General features: G+C 41.5%; 1 protein-coding gene across 2 annotated transcripts in view; it reads left to right on the forward strand.

The window, feature by feature from the left end:
- The first annotated feature begins 1,084 nt into the window (after positions 1-1,084).
- The window catches only part of akap12.S (A-kinase anchoring protein 12 S homeolog), a 76,006-nt gene continuing 55,093 nt past the window's right edge, over positions 1,085-21,997 (forward strand). Inside the window, exon 1 of one of the 2 annotated variants that reach the window (XM_041564412.1) lies at positions 1,085-1,498. In XM_041564412.1, the coding sequence (XP_041420346.1) occupies positions 1,382-1,498 (117 nt within the window). In that variant the 5' untranslated portion in view covers positions 1,085-1,381. The remainder of the gene's footprint in view (positions 1,499-21,997) is intronic. The other variant, XM_041564411.1, reaches the window with a different exon arrangement.

The following is a 21,997-nucleotide window of genomic DNA, read 5'->3' on the forward strand; positions in this document are numbered from 1 at the left end:
AACAGCATCAGGGTTTAATAAATCTCAAAAAAATTTAGTTTTTTCCCTACATAAAATGGTGTTTTTTCCCTTTAAGTCTGACCAGAAAAAATCTGACTTTAATAAATAACCCTCAAGGTGTGGGGGGTTTGGAATGTAAATGGCTTGGAATGAAGTTTGAAACTCCCATCAGCTTAAGTTAACAGACTGGTGAATATGTAGAACACAGCAATAGATAAGCATAATCAAAATGAGTTCCAGGACCGAAATTCTATTGTGTGACTTCTGATTATGTTACTGTATCTGCATCTCTGGCAGCAGGTGTCGCTTAAAACTTGTGCTTGTTGCAGTGAGACTAGAGTGAGGAATATGATATGTTGGGACTTTTGGTACAGTTGAAATTTACACACTTGGGGGAATATTTAATGTATTATGCTGGTAACTTTGGCAACTTGTTTACTAATTTCTGACTGCTAATCATACATTTTCAAAGTAATGCAAATTGTTTACCATTCAAACTACAAGTCCCATCACCCTCATCCATCTGTCTATGCACCTGCTGGATGTTCTTATATATTGTATCACACTGCACCTTTAATTTTATAAATTCGATTTGGCAGCATCAGGCACTTTGAGATGAGCCATTATGGGGATATTTGGGCTACAACTGTAGGAAGTCCAGACTTGGCTCCCTGTAAGTAAATATTTATTTTGGAACAGGGGGCCCGAAATATTTTACTTGTATGGACAGTTCCTGATGGCAGCTCTGAATGGATTACAGGTTAAGCTATGCAGTTTCCAGGGAGAATACTCTGATAAACCTATTAGGAGTTTTCATCTACCAGGGGGCTATATGTTAGCTATAAAACAGCTCCCTCCCTCTCTGCTGGGATATAGCGAAAGTGTTTGGCTTTTGGTACAGTGACACGAGAGAGCTCCTCCTTGCTGCTGCCCGGGTCCCTTCTATTCTGCTCTGTGTCTGCTCTGCTACTACTGCTGCAAGGCGTGTCGGCTCTTAGAGGCTCATGTGATGGAGTAAGGCAGAGGGAGGGCTAGGGAGGAATATGACAGGCTCACGCCTAAAAAATAAATCCCAAACCAATGGTCTACAAGTTAGTGTGCCGCCAGCCAGCTCACCAGCATCTTCTCTGAACAAGGAGGGCTGAGAAGGAAGGATTTGTGGAATTCCTCCTTCCCCTGGATGGGATAACACTGACCCCTATCAGCTTGTGTCACAGCCACATTATTCCAGTCAGGCTACACATCTGTAGGTGTGGTGTCAGGAGCACAGGAATCTTCCTTAACCAAGGCACTATATATAAAGTGATTAGAATTAAGCAGCAGAGTCCCAATAGGGAGTTACTGTCCTAAGGAGAGAGTGAAGAGCTGGGATTCAGGCACCATGGGAACTGCTACCTCACAGGTTAGCGACAAGACCATAGAAGAGCAGGCTCAGACGCAGGAAGATCTGGAGCAAAATGTGCCTAGTGTGGATGAAGCCAGTGACGGTGCCCCAGAGGTAAGACTTCTATCTGAATCTAACTTTGTATAAAGATGTTTGAGGAGCTTGTGTGTCTTTCAGAGAATGCTCCAGGATGGGCTTGGCTATGTGCTGTTACACCTGTGTGCTCAGACCTGAGGCTTGTGCCTTCCTTCCAAAATATCCACTGCTGAGCTAATTAGAGCTCATGGGGGAAAGTGTGGAAAATGCAGTAATTGTCTTGATACTGATACAGGGTGGGGACTGGAAGAAGGGGTGATAAAGGTAATAGAGAGACGGACAATAATTGATTCAAGGTGGGGAACTGGGAGAGGGTGCATTTGTTCCTGAGAGGAATGATATGAGTGAAGTGATAGAGTTGATACAGGGTGGGCATTAGAGAAAGCAAGGGGAGCTATAGATTGACTGTATAGAGTTTATACAGGGTGGGAACTGGGAGGGGCATCTATTTGTCTCAGATTAGGATGATAATGGATATTGAGTGACTGTGTAAAGCACAGAATATCTGTGAAGAAATGATACAGGGTGGGCAGTATGAGAGGTGGATACGTTTGTTCCTGGGGGGTGATATAGGACATATTAAGTGACTGTATATAGCACAGGATGGGAATTGGTGTAAGGGTACGTTTATTACTGAGGTGCATTATTGAGGGTCGGCTCACAATAGTTCTCTCTGGTAGACACATAGTTATTAGTAGTTTTCAGTTCTTTCTGTATGTTCCACATCTGCTAAAAAGTGCGTAGGAAAGCAAAACAAAATTGCAATGAAATCAAGGTCATTCGCATTTTGTACATATCACTGTGTTTTCTTTATGAGCGAGCGAGAGGGAAAAGAGATAGGAACAGAGGGTCTGGTTTTCTCTGCATAAATACTGTGAAGCAGGCAACCAAAATATCTTCAGTGACAAAACCCCTGTATTAGATTTACCTAATCCACTTTCCTATGCTGGGGAGAGATTATAACTATAAAGAAGATGAGTGTAAAATCTGAGAGCTAATCCCTGCTCTTTGTGGTCATGGCCATCTCCAGCCGCTCCTGCAGTCCTGTGTGCCTGCTCCCTGCATATCCAGCATTGTTATTCCCCACCCTCAAGGTTACAACACGTGGAGATTTTCCTTAATCTTCAGTCTGTGAGTGGACTGCATAGGGGCGCCGTCCACTGCACCATTATCTCATTATCTTATTAAAGTGTGAATCAGCAATTAGCCAAGCAGGCACGCAAGTATCATCTCAATCTGTTTTCATGGCATTCATTTATTTGACAAACCAAAGACTCTTTTGTTAGTTTTCAAAACAGGCTGATGAATTAATCCCTTTGCTAGAGATACCTGCAGTATACAGTATATCTATATACATATATATATATATTATTGTTATTTATTGGTTTGCCTTCTACTGCAGTTTCCAGGGTTGTATATTTTTTAAAATCTTTTATACTGAGCACCAAAACTGATCATTATGATTAACATGATTGGGACATTATGAGCTTTACCCAACAAACGCACACAAATCAGCCCCTGCCCCAAAGAAATGGCAGCTGTTACCCCTACAGTCTTTTACAACCATCAAGTAACGGTGCACTGCCTGCAGACATTCTCACTCTCAGCACATCTACATATCTGAGCAAACCGAATGATTTTTATCATAGAATACAAGCTAATTGGTATTCAGTTGAGATTTTTTTTTACAAACTTGTTTGACGTGTTCCTCAAGGAATTGCCAGAAGATTGAGTAGTAAACTTATTGATGGATGCTGAGCCAGCACACTAGGGCTGCCAGCATAATGTGTATCAGTGAGAACCACAGCTAATGGATATTCAGAGGAGCCAGAAACAGTGCTGGAGTGCTTCTGTAAAATGCAGTATTGATGAGAACCCTTTACTCTGCTAACCATTAAATTACTAATTTAGTCATCAATTCTGATCTGTGTAGATACGAAGTAACAGTTGTTAGATATTTCTTGCTAAGTTTGTGGGCTGGTCCCTTCAGAGTGGAATGGGATATTAGGAAGCCTGAGGCTCATTACTTTGAGATATGGAGTGAGTTCTTATTTACGGTCCTTTAGCAGGGTGGCTGTTATTATATGTGTTTCTTCAATCTTTTACCTTGTTAGGAGCCCATGAGGGAGAAGGAGCTGGAGTTTTACCAGTAATCAATTCTATAAAAGTGAATATATTTTTTAAAACTTTGTTTTTAGTAAATAGTATATCATGATAAGATTAAAAAGCCACCCATGTCAATGTAAACCATATTCTTCATTGGCTGAGCTTGTTTGGTTACATTTTTATGGAAATGTGTCCCCTGACCAGTGCCATTGGTCCTGCAGGTGATTCCTCCCAGCATTAGTTTTCTATAAGGAAGAGATCACCCTTTGTGAAAGGCCAGAGTTTTGGCCTAACATCCTTCAGACTAAGGGCTAGTCCACACGAGATTCGGGGAGATTTTGTCGCCTGACAACTAATCGCCTCCGCAAATCTCCTTGTGTGGCCTTACCCTAACCCTGAAAAAATGCAAAAATAAAATATAGAGTTAGAAGAGAAGTCCAATGCTAATTATTGTATAGTGCAAATACCACTGGTCTGGTTATAGTTTCAACAAAATTGCACAAAGACGGAACTAATCACATTATGTACATTCTCTTTCCCTCGATTTTAGTACTAATGATTAATTCACTATAAGTGATGCCTTTTTCAAAGCAGGTGTTTTAGTAAGTTTATGGAAATAAGATTTTCAAGCCACCAACCAGACATAGATCCTGGTAAATGCCTAAATGCCATATGGTGGTCTGAACAATTTACCACTGGTATTGCCATAAGTATTGGGGTAGTATAGCTCTGATTCTCTAGAACTTGCCTTGGAAGAATGCAAAACCATTAACCATTTTCTCATTTCACTGAATAACAAAGCTTGAATTGAAATTTTGTGTTTGGGTTATTAGGAGTTGAAACAGGAGGCAACAGAAACATGTTTCCCCCCTCCAAAATGCACTACATTTACATTCTTCTAAGCATTATGACCCCCAATAACCTTATTTTATTTAGAATGAGAAACTTATTTATTTGAATGTATTTTTTAAAGCCCCGCTAACTTCCCTGGATTGGCATAGAAAATTTAGTTTAATGTGCTGGCTATTAATGGCAATTGGATACTGTACCTGCAGAGGGGTAGAAGTGCAGCTATTGTCTGTGTCTGCCATAATGTCATGGAGCAGTGAATTAATGTTTTTAAGCAAAATGGTTAATTTATTATGAAAAGGCTGGGCAGAGTTGACTAAATGCAGTAACCCATAACAACCAATAAGCATTAAGCACTGATCAGTCTGCTGTAGGAAGAATATCAAATGCATGTATCTGGTTGCTATGAGTTATTGAGTTAGAGAACTCACAGGCACACCCAACCTCTCTGATTAGTTACACTCAGTGCTCAGTGGGATTGGCTCCCACCTAAACTACTCATAAAGAACACAGAGCCGGAACATGGAATTGCTCTTCCATGGGGTGATCTCTTGTGTTTATTGTGTCTGGCAGGCTGCCCCTTTATCAGGGGCCCCAAAACTTTAGAATTGCTCTTCCAGGGGATCACCCACTGGAAGAGCGATTCCATGTGCCGATTATTGCATGTGCAATTAGTTGAATGTTAGTAAATGGGCATATATACACCTATATACACCTATCTTTCTATTACAGTATGTTAATGGTCATATTCTTCCTCCATTCAGAATTCAAACAGAGTAAAAGAAATAAGTACATGTACTCAACCATGATTTGTAAAACACATTTCCTCTGCAAACTTTAGACCACAAAATCCCCTTCTCCTGCCAGTTATTACAGCTGTTGATCTCAATGCACCCTCAAAATGCTCTTTTAGCTTTGCAAACTGAGATGAAAAGATGAAATGTGGAAACGGAGCTTCCTGTTCCAAATTAGTGAGGATTACTAGAGGCCAGGGAATTGTAAATACACCACAAAGTTAGCCATTTACCAGAAGGGAATATACATGTATACTAAAAGATATTTTAAAAAGAAGCCATTTTGCATTTAATTATACTTATATTTGCTAACGCCTTTGCCCATGCATAGACACATTCACACTTAATGAAGAACTAAAGTTTTCAGGATGCATCTGCACAAGGTGAAGTAAATCTTAGACTAAAGAATGCTTAGATGGTTAGGGAAATGTTTTGTTTGAAGGCACTACTTATTTGTGGTTGATTTCTCCAGAAAAAGGGTGTCCTGCAACTGTTCAAGCTGTGGACAAAAGTCGCTTTGGTTTTTCTGTCAGGACTTTTAGGTACACTGTTTATACTGCAAATAATTCACTCCGCCATGTAAAATTTTATTCCTGACCCAATGGAACAATGGAACTGCTATCAGTTAAGATATTGTTTCTCCTATTCAATGTAATTGGAGGAGTCAAAGTGGGATATTTATTGTTGCGTGCTATTCTCATATCTACCAGGAAGCTGATATCTTGTGTCATTTGTCTTGTTTCATTCACATTGTTCTGCTGAAGGGATCCTGGGGGGAAATGGAGAGGGGGGGTTATATCACTCCAACTGCGAGAGTAAAGAGTGACCGAAGTTTATCACAGCACAAGTAACATAACTGAGGGCATGTGGGAAACAATCAACATGGTTAGCCACATGTCAGATTTTAAAATTAAATATAAAACAAATCTGTTTGCTCTTTTGAAACCAATTTCAGTATAGAATTCTTTGGGAGCAGCAATATCAACTGATGCACTTTGGGAAAAAATCTGTTTTACTGTGACAGAACCACTTTAAGGATTCTGGGAGTGGTAGGTCAAAACAGCTGAAATGCTAGATGCAGAGTATACTTGTAAATAACTTAAGCAGATTAAAGTTTAGCATGAAATAAAGACAGGTAGTTGATTTAGGTAAAACAGGAGATCTGATTTTAAGTTATAATTAAGATATGGAATTACAGTGGTTTAGTTGGTGGAATTACAGGGTAGTTTATCTAAGGCTGTTGTATGGTTGATGGAGAATTAAACACAAGCAAAATGCATTCTTTAAATAGACCCAGGACACCTGAGAGCCTTGTGTGCATCTTTACAGGAACATGCATCTGGTTGTATCTTTTCTCTGTAGTCAGATCAGACTCTTCTCCTAGTTTGGGCATTTTTGATGGGGAAATTTAATTTAGGTAAGTGTTATCTGCTCCTAGACCTATGTAGACTGTACTAGGCTGCAATTTTTATAGAAAAAATGTAGTAATTACATTACATCTCAAAGGTGGCTACAATACTCACATACATTCTCATCTCTCTAAACTGGAAAGAAATTTGCATAATTTCCCTCTGATTTGCAGCTACCACCTTTTTGAGAGTATACATACTGTATATATATATATATATATATATATATATATATATATATATATATATATATATATATATATATATATATATATATATATATATATATATATATATATATATAGCTATTACAATTGTAGCACACAAAATACCAGAATCAAGTGGCCTTAAGTAATGTGCACTGCACAAAAGCATTCAGGCGGACGACTAGCTCTCTTTTCATCCACCTGCCTTCTACATCTGCCTTAAAGTTGTTCTTTTCAGTTGCACATGAATGGGAACAAAGCCTACAGCACCTTTAAAACAAACAACAAACACTATTCTGCTCAGACCTAAACAATAAAGTAAGGTGTTTGCGGGCAATGGGATGAAAAATATTTTGCAGCCACATTTTTCCTTTTGAGAAATGAAAAAAGAACAGGTAGCGAGAAAATCACGTTCTGTGACATACTAACACAATTACATCGGCACCCGAGTGTCAGCATCACTTGAAACAGAATATTGACATAAGAACATTTGTTCTTTTTAATGCTACCTGTGAACTTTTCATAGACTACACTAACTGCAGAGTTTGTGAATACTAGTTATGATCTGTTTCTTTACTTGAGCATTTAACACTGCATTCTCATATGGGCTAAAATAAGGGATAGTGTATAAATTAAAATACTACTTGGAGGTAAAGCTGCTGTGCAGGCCCTTACATTGTTACATTGTTGTCCCTGATTTAATCCAATTTAGGTAGCCATAGACGTTGAGATTGTTCTCTCCCTAATGGGCAATTTTAGTGCAATCCAAGGAATCCGTTTAGTGGGCATCGAACAATCGTGTGTCTAACGTTTTTTTCGTCCGACAGCGGTCAGAAAATCGTTTGGGCAAATTAGAAAATTTTCATTGGTCGCAGCGAAATTTATTTGCAGGGCCTAATTGTTTGCAGGGCGACTACCCCTAATTTTCCAAGCTTCAACTAGACAATATCGATTGAAATTTCCTTTTTAGTTGATGAACAAATCATTCATTTAAATGATTGTTTCAGGTATAAGCTTGGTCTTATGATACCAAAAGAGCTTTTAAAAATGTTAACCTCCATAGTACCTTTTGAATACTAATGGGATTTGTATGGGATTTCTCAACCCTGGGTAAACCTAATCACAACGCCTCTAAATTCAATGTGCAAATAATCTGGAACAACAAATGGTGGTCAACCAACTCATAATCAAGAGCAAAGCTGCAATACTGTATGTGTTTCTGTAGTTAATTATGTAGTGAATAATGCACCACCCCTCATTGTAAAATATAAGGATATTATAAGTCACACAGGAATTCCATGACCATATAAAGGCACAAGGCCGAAGACCAATTGCTTTTATACAGGTCATGTGACACCAAAGTGACTTCTAATATTAACATGTACATGTATTTATAAAACTCCAACATGTTCTGTAGGGTTTATAACATTTAGTTTGTTTTTAGGATATGTTCCTTATGTTTTTCTCTTCAGAAACACAAGCTAGAGTTCTGCCCTACTTTATATGTTTAGACCTGAATAAGTCTAATGGCATTCCTTGTTTGGTCAGAAGCCTGAAACTTTGTCATTATTTCTTCTGTGCCTTGGAGAGAGTGCTAGTGTTTCTCTGAAGCGGACACTGCATTTTACAATAAACGTGAAATAAAGGAAGCACAGTTTCGGGGCCCTACAAAGAATTACAGAGCATTACACCACTGTGAGACTGTGAGTAATTTGTAACAGTTCTGTACAATCCTGCCCTTTTTTCTGGATGTGAATCAAAGAGCCTCCTGTGTGAAATGACTGTTAGCCCCCGAGGCCCAGCTGAGAGCTTTATCTAAACTTTCTCTGGGAAGCGAAGGCTCTAGATTCCCAGCCATTTGTGGCATAGATCCTGTTAAATATCCCCCTCATCTCAGTAGGGAAAGAATGCCAGGAATGCCAGAGTGTTCTTGGAAATAGGTCCTGCACGGTAGCAATTCTTGAAGGACTAAAGAACTGCACTGTAAATCTGCTGGGTGCCTCACTTCAGCCTACTAACAAGCTGCCCATTATTTGTAAGTGATGGCGGTGGTGTTATTCTCATCCTGCTACTCATTTCTTAATAATTTAACAACGTGTCTGTACGGCTTAAGCAATATATAGATTGGTGCATTAGCAGTGATTAAAAAATCATGACAAGATCTGTGCATATTTTAATAGATCTAAAACAGAAAAACCAATCTGGTTAGGATTAAATGGGCTGAAAGGAGCCAAAGGAGCAGACTGCAGTGTAAAGCCTTCTGAAAACAGAAGGTATTTACATGCCTCATGCTATACACATAGCACTTCATACCAAAAATTAGATATTTGCATCCAGAACTGTTGGTTTTATAGCACAGATACGGGTAAGGCACACCTGGAGTTTCACTTCGGGCAACTTCGGAAATCGAAGCGCAGCGACTGCATTGGTGCAGGTTTTTTTTCATTAAAGAAGATGGAAGCCACGGGGAAGCAGTTCCGGGAGATTAGTCGCCCCAAAGAAGAGGCAATTAGTCGCCGGGCAACTATATCTCCCCGAATCTCCAGGTGTGCCCTTACCCTAACAGTTCAGAGCCATACAGTATAGCCAAACTTGCAGACAGCCTGTTCAATCTTGTTACATCTCATTAGTGCAAGATATTGGAAAATGGCATCTGAGTAGGTAGGACTTGTAGTGTAGTAAAGCAGAGAAACCAACATTTTTAGAGTGTTTTTTTGGCTCCTTATATATTAATAGGGGTATTTTGAAAAGCAACACATCTACAGTACATATGTAACTGATCTACTGTATTTGATGGCACTCAGCCAACCAGCTTCAAATTACTAAAACATTATGGCATATGTTATGCAGCGCAAGGATCTTCTATTCTCTTATTAACACGAGTACCATCTCCCATAATTACTTTGATAAGGTGGCAGCATGCAAAGCCTGTAATAAAATAACCGCCAGTGGCTAAATAATCATGAAGAATGAGGGAATGCTTGGTTTAATATAAGAAACAATAATTCTATAATGAAGTATCACACAGGCAGAGCTGAATTTTTTCATCATTGCTTTGTTTATCTCTCCCCTGTTGTGATCCTGTAGCTCAGCTTGCAGTTTCTGTTTTGCCCAAGTGTCCATAGTTTATGCGCTGACTGGGCTCAGCCTTCTTTATTACCCTTCATAGCTGCCCTGTAATATTATATTTTTTTCTGGAAAAGCCAATACCTATAGAGGGTAGGGATGTAGCGAACGTCGGAAAAAATGTTCGCGAACTTGCGTCAAAAATGCGAACGGTTCGCGAACGTCGCGAACCCCATAGACTTCAATGGGAAGGCGAATTTTAAAAGCTAGAAAAGACATTTCTGGCCAGAAAAATGATTTTAAAGTTGTTTAAAGGGTGCAACGACCTGGACAGTGGCATGCCAGAGGGGGATCAAGGGCAAAAATGTATCTAAAAAATACATTGTTGACACATCGCTGCGTTTTGTGCTGTAAAGGGCAGAAATCACACTACATTTCTAAACTTGTGTAATAAACTGCTTTAAAACGTCCGGCGTCTACATGCCAATCAAGTCGTGTAAAGGTTACAGCCTGTTCACACGCAAAGACAAAACGCGGCGCTTACTGCAACGCAAAAAAACGTAAAGAGCTTTCATGAATGATACCGTCAAGTGAGCAAATAATAGTTTTTAATTACTAGTTGCTTGTCACCTCCAAGATGTTCGTCCTGTTGGTGGCAATCACCGTGCTTGTGCGCACGTGCACGGTCAGGCAGAGGTAATTCAATGTACAGTGAAGTGAACCAAAAAACACTGATTCTGCAGTGTGGGCCCAGTTTTGGTCTACTTTATTGATCACCTGCGGTGACCATAAAATATGCGATTTTGCCACTGTTGCAGAACCCTGAAAAATTAAGCATGTGTACTTTCCTGAAAAATTATGTTTTTTTTGTCGCAGCCACTGAAGCACAGAGGCCAGAAAAAATATGCCATATGAATGCTAAAAATAGTCATTTTTTTTGTCGCAGCCACTGAAGCACAGAGGCCAGAAAAAATATGCCATATGAATGCTAAAAATATAAAAAAAATTTGTCGCAGCCACTGAAGCACAGAGGCCAGAAAAAATATGCCATATGAATGCTAAAAATATAATTTTTTTTGTCGCGGCCACTAAAGCACAGAGGCCAGAAAAAATATGCCATATAAATGCTGAAAATATGATTTTTTTTTTGTCGCAGCCACTGAAGCACAGAGGCCAGAAAAAATATGCCATATAAATGCTAAAAATAGTCATTTTTTTTGTCGCAGCCACTGAAGCACAGAGGCCAGAAAAAATATGCCATATAAATGCTAAAAATAGTAATTTTTTTGTCGCAGCCACTGAAGCACAGAGGCCAGAAAAAATATGCCATATAAATGCTGAAAATAGTCATTTTTTTTGTCGCAGCCACTGAAGCACAGAGGCCAGAAAAACTCAGGATTTACCTGTCCAAAAAGTTTTGATTCAAATGAAACCAAACCAGTAGGGTTTGCACCCTAGTTTGTAACGGTGGCGGAGGGAGGAGGACGCTAAAGGACAGCTGTGTGTGGAGTCATGCGGCGTGCAGAGAAGGACAGCTGCATGGGGAGTCAGAACAAGTCTTCCGGCGTGCAGTAACCCTCCGAGATCCATGCCTCGTTCATTTTAATAAAGGTCAGGTAATCCACACTTTTGTGACCTAGGCGAGTTCTCTTGTCAGTTACAATCCCTCCTGCTGCACTGAAGGTCCTTTCTGAGAGGACACTTGAGGCGGGGCAAGACAAGAGGTTCATGGCAAATTGTGACAGCTCTGGCCACAGATCAAGCCTGCGCACCCAGTAGTCCAGGGGTTCATCGCTCCTCAGAGTGTCGATATCTGCAGTTAATGCCAGGTAGTCCGCTACCTGCCGGTCGAGGCGTTCTTTGAGGGTGGATCCCGAAGGGTTCTGGCGCTGCCTTGGACTGAAAAACATTTGCATGTCTGACGTTACAGAGTGGCCAAAGTGCATTGTCCTTGCAGGTGCGCTCGTGGCAGGATTACTGGCACCTCTGCCCCTGGAATGTTGATGAGTTCCTGAAGTGACATCACCCTTAAAAGCATTGTACAACATGTTTTGCAGGCTGGTTTGTAAATGCAGCATCCTTTCGGACTTGTGGTACGTTGGTAACATTTCTGCCACTTTATGCTTGTACCGAGGGTCTAGTAGCGTTGCGACCCAGTACAGGTCCTTCTCCTTAAGCCTCTTGATACGGGGGTCCTTCAACAGGCATGACAGCATGAAAGACCCCATTCTCACAAGGTTGGATGCAGAGGTATCCATCTCCGTTTCCTCGTTATCAAGGACTACATCATCCACGGTCTCCTCCCCCCAGCCACGTACAAGACCAGGGGTCCCCAAACGGTCACCACAAGCCCCCTGGGAAGCCTGCTCCTGTTGGTCCTCCTCCTCCACAAAGCCACCTTCCTCCTCTGACTCCACTTCTGACACCTCTCCCTGCGTTGCAGCAGGTGCCTGGGCTCGTTCTGGTGATTCCGACCAGAAATCGTGCGCTTCCTGCTCCTCGTTACGCTGGTCTACAGCCTCATCTGTCACTTGTCGCACGGCACGCTCCAGGAAGAAAGCAAAGGGTATTAGGTCGCTGATGGTGCCTACGGTGCGACTGACCATGTTTGTAACCTCTTCAAAAGGGCGCATGAGCCTGCAGGCATCGCGCATAAGCACCCAGTAACGGGGGAAAAAAATCCCCAACTCTGCAGATCCAGTCCTACCACCCAGTTCAAACAGGTATTCATTGATGGCTCTTTGTTGTTGCAGCAGACGTTCAAACATGAGGAGCGTTGAATTCCAGCGAGTCTGGCTGTCGCAAATTAAACGCCTGACTGGCATGTTGTACCGCTGCTGAATGTCAGCAAGGCGTGCCATGGCTGTGTAGGAACGTCTGAAATGGGCTGACACCTTCCTGGACTGCCTGAGAATGTCCTGGAATCCTGGGTACTTCGAGATAAAACGTTGGACTATTAAATTCAGAACATGTGCCATGCAGGGCACATGTGTTAAATTGCCCAGTCTCAGTGCTGCCAACAGATTGCTTCCGTTGTCACACACCACTTTTCCGATCTTCAGTTGGTGTGGGGTCAGCCACCGATCGGCCTGTGACTGCAGAGATGACAGGAGTACAGATCCGGTATGGTTTCTGCTTTCCAGGCACGTCATCCCCAAGACAGCATGACAACGGCGTACCTGGCACATCGAATAGCCTAGGGGGAGCTGGGGGTGCACAGGTGTGGAGGAGGAGGACCCAGCAGCAGAGGAGGAGGAAGCAGAGGAAGAAGATGAGGTAGAGAGCGATGGAGGAGTAGAGGTGGTGGCAGAACCGCGTGCAATCCGTGGCGGTGACACCAACTCCACTGTTGTTGTTGAGCCACGCATTCCCTGCTTCCCAGCCATAAGCAAGTTCACCCAGTGGGCAGTGTAGGTGACATACCTGCCCTGACCATGCTTGGAGGACCATGCGTCAGTAGTCATATGGACCTTTGCCCCAACACTAAGTGACAGAGATGCGGTGACTTGGCTCTGCACATGGTGGTACAGGTGTGGTATTCCCTTCTTGGAGAAAAAATTGCGGCTGGGTACCTTCCACTGCGGTGTCCCAATTGCTACAAATTTGCGGAAGGCCTCAGAGTCCACCAGCTGGTATGGTAAAAGCTGGCGGGCTAAGAGTGCAGACAAGCCAGCTGTCAGACGCCGGGCAAGGGGGTGACTCGCAGACATTAGCTTCTTACGCTCAAACATGGCCCTCACAGAAACTTGGCTGGGGGCAGATGACTGGGAACTGGTGGTCAAGGTGGAAGGCGGAGTGGAGGGTGGTTCAGACGGGTCAAGGACAGCAGAGGTAGAGCAGTAAGATGCTGGACCAGAAGGAGGGTGGCTTTTAGTTTGTCTGCTGACTTTGAGGTGTTGCTCCCATAGTGCTTTGTGCTTGCCGTTCATGTGCCTTCGCATAGAAGTTGTCCCTATGTGGGTGTTGGGCTTCCCAAGACTCAGTTTCTGACTGCACTCATTGCAAATTACAATGCTTTTGTCAGAGGCACACACATTAAAAAAATCCCACACTGCTGACCTATTTGAAGATGGCAATCTGGCGGTAACAGTAGAAGTTGGCGGCAATGGCGGGTGCGTTGGCCGGCTGACCACAGGTGGCGATACATGTTGTTGCCCTACTGTTCCCTGCGAGCTGTCCTCCCTGCTTCTTCTAAGTCTTATTCTCCTCCTGCCTCTCTGACTCTCCGTCTCTCCATCTGAACTATCCTCCTCTTGCTCTCTTCTACTGGGCACCCACAAAACATCAATCTCCTCATCATCATTCTCCTCAGATGCATCAATTTCTTCTAACAGCTCACAGAAGGAAGCAGCAGCGGGGACCTCCTCATCACTCATTATGTCCATCTCTGTTGTGTTGTCTGCCAGAATTATATCTGGTGTAACGTCCTCATCTCCTTCATCTTCTTCTGCCAATAATGGTTGCGCATCACTCAGTTCAAAAAACTCATGTGTAAATAACTCCTCTGACTCCAGTGAAGAAGGGGCGCCGGTGGTGGAGGAAGTGTTGTGGCAAAGTTAGAAACGGTAGAGGATGGGGTGTGCTGTGTAAGCCAGTCAACTACCTCTTCAGCATTTTGGGAGTTCAGGGTAATTGCCTTTGTAAAACTGGGCAATTTCCTAGGGCCACAGGATAGCATAGCAGCACGGCCCCTAGTGCCTCTGCGTGGCGGCCTGCCTTTGCCTGGCATTTTTTTTAAAACAACAACAACAACTCAGGTGGTGTTTCTGGAGACGGTATTATTATTGATATTTAGACAGAATGTGAACAAGCTCACACAGCTAGGTGGCAGTTGTTTGAAAATGAAGAACACACTGGGCAAACAATGCCTGCAAGGTCAACGTATACACTACAGCAGTGGATACGGAATATATTATTGCTGCTTGAAAAACGTCACTCAGGTGGTGTTTCTGGAGACGGTATTATTATTGATATTAAGACAGAATGTGAACAAGCTCACACAGCTAGGTGGCCGTTGTTTGAAAAATGAAGAACACACTGGGCAAACAATGCCTGCAAGTTCAACGTATACACTACAGCAGTGGATACGGAATATATTATTGCTGCTTGAAAAACGTCACTCAGGTGGTGTTTCTGGAGACGGTATTATTATTGATATTAAGACAGAATGTGAACAAGCTCACACAGCTAGGTGGCCGTTGTTTGAAAAATGAAGAACACACTGGGCAAACAAATTGAAACAATGCCTGCAAGGTCAACGTATACACTACAGCAGTGGATACGGCATATATTATTGCTGCTTGAAAAGCGTCACTCAGGTGGTGTTTCTGGAGACGGTATTATTATTGATATTTAGACAGAATGTGAACAAGCTCACACAGCTAGGTGGCCGTTGTTTGAAAATGAAGAACACACTGGGCAAACAAATTGAAACAATGCCTGCAAGGTCAACGTATACACTACAGCAGTGGATACGGAATATATTATTGCTGCTTGAAAAACGTCACTCAGGTGGTGTTTCTGGAGACGGTATTATTATTGATATTAAGACAGAATGTGAACAAGCTCACACAGCTAGGTGGCCGTTGTTTGAAAATGAAGAACACACTGGGCAAACAAATTGAAACAATGCCTGCAAGGTCAACGTATACACTACAGCAGTGGATACGGAATATATTATTGCTGCTTGAAAAACGTCACTCAGGTGGTGTTTCTGGAGACGGTATTATTATTGATATTAAGACAGAATGTGAACAAGCTCACACAGCTAGCTGGCCATTGTTTGAAAATGAAGAACACACTGGGCAAACAAATTGAAACAATGCCTGCAAGGTCAACGTATACACTACAGCAGTGGATACGGAATATATTATTGCTGCTTGAAAAACGTCACTCAGGTGGTGTTTCTGGAGATGGTATTATTATTGATATTTAGACAGAATGTGAACAAGCTCACACAGCTAGGTGGTCGTTGTTTGAAGAACACACTGGGCAAATAATGCCTGCAAGTGCACTACAGGCAGCAGTCAGCAGATGAGAGATCAGCAGCAGTGCCCACAGCAGCTACACACAGAGCACTGCAGTAGAAGGTAGATTACTAGCCAGCAAAGCTACCTAACCTAAAATGTCCCTCAAATCCCTGCAGAGTTCTGTCCCTACAATACAGAGCAGTATCAAGTCGATTACTAGCCAGCAAAGTTACTATCAACTGTCCCTTAAATCACTAACAGTACACTAGCTCTTCCAAGCACACACAGGCAGAATGAAAAAACGCTGCAGGGCTTCAGTTTATATATGGAAGGGGAGTGGTCCAGGGGGTGTGGGGGTGGTCCAGGAGGGAGAGCTTCCTGATTGGCTGCCATGTATCTGCTGGTCTGGGGTGAGAGGTCAAAAATAAGCGCCAGCTATGGCGAACCCAAATTGGCGAACGTCGCGCGACGTTCGCGAACATTCGGCGGACGCGAACACCCGATGTTTGCGCAAACTAGTTCGCGGGCGAACAGTCGGCGACATCCCTAATAGAGGGTGATGCTCCTGAAACACCGTTGCATAGTGTTATTGAAAATGTAATTTGCCACCTGTGGCCAGTAAAGGATCCATTAACAGTGACTTTTTGTTCATAACTGCTACAGGAGATAAAAAAATGCTGCCAGGGGTATTGTTATATAGTAAATACAATTCATAAATATATTTGTAGGACATAAGAACTGCAAGAACAAGGTAACTTAAAATCTAACATTTAATTTTTACATTTTTTATATAGTTCTGGTCATCTAGGAATATGCTTGATAGTAAAGGCTGTCCATCGATAAAGTGGAAGGAGGGTAGGTTTGCATTAGGTTCAATATAACATCATAATGATGATAATAAGGGTCTTGGCATTGAACTAAGGTGGGGTTGTATTTTACATAGTTAGAGGAAGGATATAAATGTGAAAGCATAACAGGGTGGGATTTGTCGAATGATCACCTAAGACTGTGAGGCCAGATCAGTAAAGGTGTTGTCAGATTCAGATGTAAACTGTCAACGATAATGTATAGGTTGTTGTTGAATGGGAAGGAGAAGGAGATAATATTATGGTCAGAAGCAAGAAGATGGAGATGTCAAGAGTGGGAAATCACAGGTATCTAGAGCAAACTGTTCAGTATGTTGGAGAGGTCATGAGAAACAAGAGGAGGAAGGAAGGAGCAGGATCAGGAGGAGATTGAGGTATGATATGACTATGTCCCATTTTGTAAGGCATACATCTGTGCACAACTAAGTTGTCATTTTTTTCTTCTGTATTTCTTTTTTTACAAATCCATTTATACCTGGATGTTTGTGTTATATAAATGAGACATTTTTTTTTGTTTTTTCAGGCTAGGCAAGATTGACAGCCAATACAAGATAAAGAATCCTGTTAGTGCAAACAGATCCCAAAACCTTCCATAGTGTGTATTACTGTCAGTAAGTAGGGCTATTAGCATGCAATCAGTCTTAAATAGCCTTTTTATATACTAGTAGTAATGTCCATGCTGCTAGCTATTTTATTATTTGTTATTTATAATAACAGCATATTCCAAATATTTCAAAGTCCAAGAGATAGATATCACGCACACATATATATTTGTAAACAGACTTTTTTGGATGTGCTCTAACCCCTCGGCCAATAATTTTAATACAATGAGGTAACATGCAAAAAATCCTTCTTATGATCGTTCACCCTATAACTGGGTGGGTCCAGGTGCAGATGCCCCGGATCAGTCGCTTAAATTGTTAGTCTCATAGGCATTCAAATCAGGTTACTCACCGATCCACGACTCTGGCTCGGACCCGTAGCTTAGGGAGGCCTGGCCGACAATCACTTCAAAACTGTTGCGTCCACAAACCAAAGACGAGCGGTGAATTAAAAAGCAATTTATTTCCCCAACATTTCTCCTCCTAATGTGTTTCGTGTGTTAAAACATGTAGTCATAGGCATGCACACAGTCACTTCACCAATGAGGTTTAGCTGCTATAAAAAAAGTAAATGAAAAACCACAAAAAAATTAATAATAATTGCAAATTGTCCTAGAACATCAATGCGAAAGGTGAACTCTTCCTTTAATGCTTTTAGTCACATCACCGAATATCAGCTGAGACATTTGCTTGCTATGTTTCCCCTAAAAGAGCAAGGGTAAGCTGTTTATGCTGTAGGTGGAAGCTAGAGATTGGACTATTGTACTTTTTCTCACACACACTTCATTAGGATGAATTTAGAATGGCAAGGAGAGCTATGATCCTGTTCCCAGCTTATTCCCTTGTTTCCTGATTTCCTGACATATGCAAAATCACTAAGAGATTATAAAGTTACAAGAATTTACCCCAAACTTTGTTAATTACATTGCCTTTGTGTGGATCTGGTGTTTTGTGCAACTGTTTTGCTTCATCAAAAACTGAGATACAGTATATCCTCAAGTCACAAAAAAGAAACATTTTAAACACTTGCTACACATCACTCTCTTCCTTCCATTTCATGGCGTTCCCAGACAGTTACAAATCATATTTTCTGTTCCCTATTCAATGTCATATTGGTCATAAAATAGTTTCTAACAGTTTGACCCACGACTTTGTATGGGTGGTCACGGTCATATTTTGCTAAAACTTCTAATATGTGGGAATTCTTGAAGGACGTGTGGTTAGAGTGCTGTGCTTCATTACACTAATACTGCACGTCCTTGCTTGTTGATGACAAGTAGTTTATCTCATCACACACTGGCTATTTTAGTATTCTTTTTTCCTGGGACTTTTCTTTTATGAAGGGAAACTGAAGCAACCTTTAAGTATATCTTTAGAACTGAAGAAGACATTGTGCAAAACATATTAAGAAGTAGGAGGAAATACCAGATGTTAAGATTTTTAGGCAAATGCCAAAGATAGACATTTTCCCAAGGGAAAACTTAAAAATTGCCCTTCTGTATAGTTAATGCTGCCAGCAGGCAGAAGAATTTGTCATAACAAGATGCCTTAGTGCTAGCAGAGCTAAAGGAATAAGTACTGACAACAGGCTGTAGATCTCTAGAGAATTTACTGAAGGGAAAAATATATTTGTAACTCATCATATAATTAAACATGTAATTAAATAATGACCTTGAATGATGGTTTGTGCAACATAAAAGATATATCCCTTCGAGATATGTTAAAATATATGCATGCTGTGTCCTTCTCTGTCTTTCCAGTCTGGTCTGCTATGCAGACAATTGGTCAAATATTTGTTCCTAAGACTTTAATAACACTCTCTGGCAGCCCTCCAGCTACATGAAAAGGGCAGGTGGCAGTACCATGACTAAACTCCTGTGGATAAGTATGCTCTCTAGGGTACTACAGACTAGCCTGAATCAATATTTAATGCCATACAGTACATGCAGTGAAAGCAATTTTGCTTCAAAAAAGTGTATACCCAGGGTTATGTAGCAGAAGGGAAGGCAGCGCAGTAAGTTATTTTATGCTAGACATCACGGGGTACATTTATTAATGGTCGAATATCGAGGGTTAATTAACCCTCGATATTCGACCCTCGAAGTTAAATCCTTCGACTTCGAATATCGAAGTCGAAGGATTTAGCGCTATTCTTTCGACTGAACGATCAAACGAATAATCGTTCGATCGCACGATTAAATCCTTCGAAGGATTTTAATCCATCGATCGAACGATTTTCCTTAGATCAGAAATTGGCTAGAAAGCCTATGGGGACCTTCTCCATAGGCTAACATTGATGCTCAGTAGGTTTTAGGTGGCGAAGTAGGTGGTCGAAGTTTTTTTTAAAGAGACAGTACTTCAACTATCGAATGGTTGAATAGTCGAACGATTTTTAGTTTGAATCGTTCGTTTAGAAGTCGAAGTCGTAGTCGAAGGTCGAAGTAGCCAATTCGATGGTCGAAGTAGCCAAAAAAATACTTCGAAATTCGAAGTATTTTTTATTCCATTCCTTCACTCGAGCTAAGTTAATGTGCCCCCACATGTCATCAAGTACAAAAGGAATTTACCCAGGTATCCATGAGCACAAATGCTAAATTGTATGCAAAGTGTAGCTCTTTATTAAATTCATAGGGACTGAAGAGGGATGTCAAATAAATGCCCTCATCATAGTAGGTGCAATAACCCAAATATTCTTAAAAAGTTAATGTATCTGTTATTTGAATATCTGTTTTAATAAATAAGCAAAATGCATTTGGACAGGGCCCTCAATAATAAGGGGCCCACCATCAGACAATTGCCTGGTATAAGTGTTGACTAAAGCATGCCCCAGAAATGGCAGACCCCTCAGTTTAATCTACTAGAGGAACCTTCTACTGTATTTATTTTATTTATTTCACTATAAAGTACTACTGGAGCATATGTATTCAACTCCTATAGGGATGTATCCACTTTTGAAGATACCTTGCAACCCTTATTGACCCCAATATTTCATTTTTTGTCAGAGAAAAGGGCCAATATATATGAGGAATCATCAGGCCCGGATTTGTGGGAAGGCCACCTAGGCCCGGGCCTAGGGTGGCAGGATTGCAGGGGGGCGGCATGTTGCCCAACCACACCCACATTGGTTCAAAAACACTGGGGATGCACAGGAGATACAATCTCCATAAAAATTTGCACTAATAAAGGGGAGGGGACAGGGGCGACAAATGGCAGTGGGCCTAGGGGCGTCCGCTATGTAAATCCGGCCCTGGGAATCATATAGGGAATCTTAGGGCATACACTGCTCAACACAGATTTCCACATACAAAGATGTAATGGTAGCAAACCCTGTCTGTATTATGTGTGCAGATATCCATTGTTTTCCAACTAGAAGATACCAATTCTGCTAACATTGGATTGATCATTAGTAATAGCTGTTCTGTCAACTTGACATTGATTAATCCATGTACTACCTAGTGTAGCATACATCTGCCCTGATAGTGGTGATTACTGCTCAGAAAGGTTTTCCCAAAGGAAATGATCTTGTAAGATCCACTGGGGCTCATTTATTAACACTGGGCAAATTTGCCCATGGCCAGTTACCCATAGCAACTCAGTAATTGACTTTTAAAAGCCAGCTTCAGGTACAACAATGAATGCAACAAATAGATTGGTTGCCATGGGTTACTGCCCATGGGCACATTTTCCCAGTGTTGATAAATGACCCCCACTGTGTTTGCACAAGGTCTAGTAGTTCATAGCAACCACTCACATATTGTCAAACAGATGACTATTACATTTTCCAAACTCTTTAAGGCTTATTTAGGATTGAGGGTCAAAGTGACTTTCTACAGATAGCATAAGGATCACTGCGCAAATAATAACTTATACTCGTACCTACTGTATATCATTTAGGGAACATTTATAAAGAAACAAAGTTCAAGTACAGTGTACTGAAAAATCACTACTGATATAGGTGGGCTGGGGTTTTGCCAGTTTATCCAAAATCATGATACCATAAACTCTTTCTAATTATTGCTATAGTCACTTGATGTTTCCTCTGAGCTGATGCTCTTTTCAAATGAGTGTTTGAGCTACAGTGGCACACGTGGCAATTCAGGTGCCGGGTTACCCCGTGCTCTTTATTGTGCGGACGTGCAACATTTCGGGGTGACAACCCCTTTATCAAGCTTGATAAAGGGGTTGTCACCCCGAAACGTTGCACGTCCGCACAATAAAGAGCACGGGGTAACCCGGCACCTGAATTGCCACGTGTGCCAGTGTATTTGTTTGGTTAAGTACGTATTCCTGAGGGTTGCCGTGCCCTCTACACTGTGCACCGGGCTTAAACTATTAAACTGTGAGGAGAGGAGTGTGCGCTGCTTCATCCGAGTTCCTGTTTGAGCTACAGGACACTTGTCCCCTCTACTTGTCATACACAGCTCAGAACTGCCCTTGTAAGGACTGAGATTTGAAGGACCAATATGGACTTGATGAATGAAAGGTGTCGGCTTTACTTTTTAAGAGCATTCATTTTTCCTTTCCATAACCTCAGTTAGTTCATCCTTTTACATTGGCATACTAGTATGTATATTGTATATTGATGCAGAAATACCAATTTTTTGTAGTGTGTTTGCTTATCTGCTGTCTCAGATATAGTATGTCCTCAGA

Source organism: Xenopus laevis, chromosome 5S (genome assembly GCF_017654675.1).
Source record: "Xenopus laevis strain J_2021 chromosome 5S, Xenopus_laevis_v10.1, whole genome shotgun sequence".
NCBI classification, from domain to species: Eukaryota; Metazoa; Chordata; class Amphibia; order Anura; family Pipidae; genus Xenopus; species Xenopus laevis.